At 48.2% G+C, this 1,546-nt stretch overlaps 1 protein-coding gene across 1 annotated transcript in view; it reads right to left on the bottom strand.

Moving 5' to 3' along the window:
• The window catches only part of Ppil3 (peptidylprolyl isomerase like 3), a 9,337-nt gene that overhangs the window by 3,613 nt on the left and 4,178 nt on the right, over positions 1 to 1,546 (bottom strand). Inside the window, exon 5 of the mRNA XM_005366342.2 lies at positions 832 to 899. Coding sequence (XP_005366399.1) covers positions 832 to 899 — 68 coding nt within the window. The remainder of the gene's footprint in view (positions 1 to 831; positions 900 to 1,546) is intronic.

The following is a 1,546-nucleotide window of genomic DNA, read 5'->3' as shown; positions in this document are numbered from 1 at the left end:
TACAGATGGTTGTGAGCCACCATGTGGTTGCTGGGAATTGAACTCAGGTCCTCCGGAAGAGCAGCCAGTGCTGTTAACCACTGAGCCATCTCTCCAGCCCCCACCATTTTTAATTTTTAAAATTTTATGTTTATGACTGTTTTGTCTAAGTCTATGTGTGTGTGTTGGCACATACTCCTACAGATAATTAAAAATAGTACAAATAAACCTTAAAAATATAAAAAAGTTGGAGGTGCTGATGGCTGACAATGCATGGAGAAGTCTTCCTCCCTTTCCAGAAAGGCCAGTGAGAGGTGGGTGTGGTGCTGCAGCCTTGAATCCTGCACTGAAGGCAGAAACAGGCGGAGCACTCGAGTGGGAGGCCGGCCAAGGCTACAAAGAGCTTCAGAAAGCAACCAAACAACAGAAACCCAAGATGGACGTGACTCACGTCATTTAACTCAGACTTCACGATGAGAGACTAAGCCCTTTTCTCTATTATGGGCTGGGCACTTGATGGTGGACATAAGGACAAGCCCCTTCATGCCCTGATGCAGCTGACACAGACGCCACAGTCTATGCTGGGCTAGAACTGCTACTTACACCCTGCGTGTCACTCACTGAGGACGTGCACACAACAAAAAAGTTGATTTATTTGTTGATATGTGGTCTCACCGTGTAGCCTTCGCTGGCCTGGAACTCACTGTGTAGACCAGGCTGGCTTCAAACTCAGAGATCCGCCTGTTGTTGCTTCCCAAATGGTGGGATTACAGGTGTGTGCCATGGATGTGGCACCTGGCTCACAATGACATCAGTGTGTACTGTCGTGTAAACAGGAAGCACGGGCTGTACCTTCAGATACTCGCTGTACTCGTCCTCAAACTTCCTGCCCCAGATACTGCTGCCTCCCCGTCCGGTGCCTGGATAACAAGACAAGCCAATCAGAAGGAGCGTCTCACTAGACTTCAGTGGGCTCCATTTCCTCCCCGTCTGGGGCCTGGATAACAAGACAAGCCAATCAGAAGGAGCATCTCACTAGACTTCAGTGGGCTCTGTTTCCGAGCAGGAGGGCAGCTTTACACCATGCTTGTTTGTTTATATGGTGTAGGGGGGGTCCAACCCAGGGTGATGCACAAGCTGGGCAAGTGCAAACCAGAGTCACATCTCCAGCCCTAGCAGAACTCTGTGCATGCATGTGTGCGTGCATGCGTGTGTGCGCACACAGGTGAAGAAGAGAGAGCTGTTAAAGTCTGCACTCAGGACTCCATGCATGCTACACAAGTGTTCGACCCTACCGATGAGTTACGTATCTCCAGCATTCCCATCTTTTTTCCTTTTAATTGTTATTTTTAGGTAGGGTTTCCTTAGTTAACCTGTTGACCCTGAATTTACCACCCTCCTGTCTCAACCTTCCAGGTACCTGAGGCCATCTGGCCTCTAGCACTTACCCCAAATTAACAGTACAGACGAGAAAAGTAAAATCCTCCCAACAAGGAGAAAATCCCCTCATTAATAACTGGTCATATTTTATAGTTGCAGGCTAATACCTCCTTCTAGAAATATCTTG

This window comes from Microtus ochrogaster, unplaced genomic scaffold (assembly GCF_000317375.1).
Source record: "Microtus ochrogaster isolate Prairie Vole_2 unplaced genomic scaffold, MicOch1.0 UNK8, whole genome shotgun sequence".
Classification (NCBI taxonomy): Eukaryota; Metazoa; Chordata; class Mammalia; order Rodentia; family Cricetidae; genus Microtus; species Microtus ochrogaster.
Note: the sequence above shows the minus strand (reverse complement) of the source record. Positions and strands in the feature narration are given on the sequence as shown.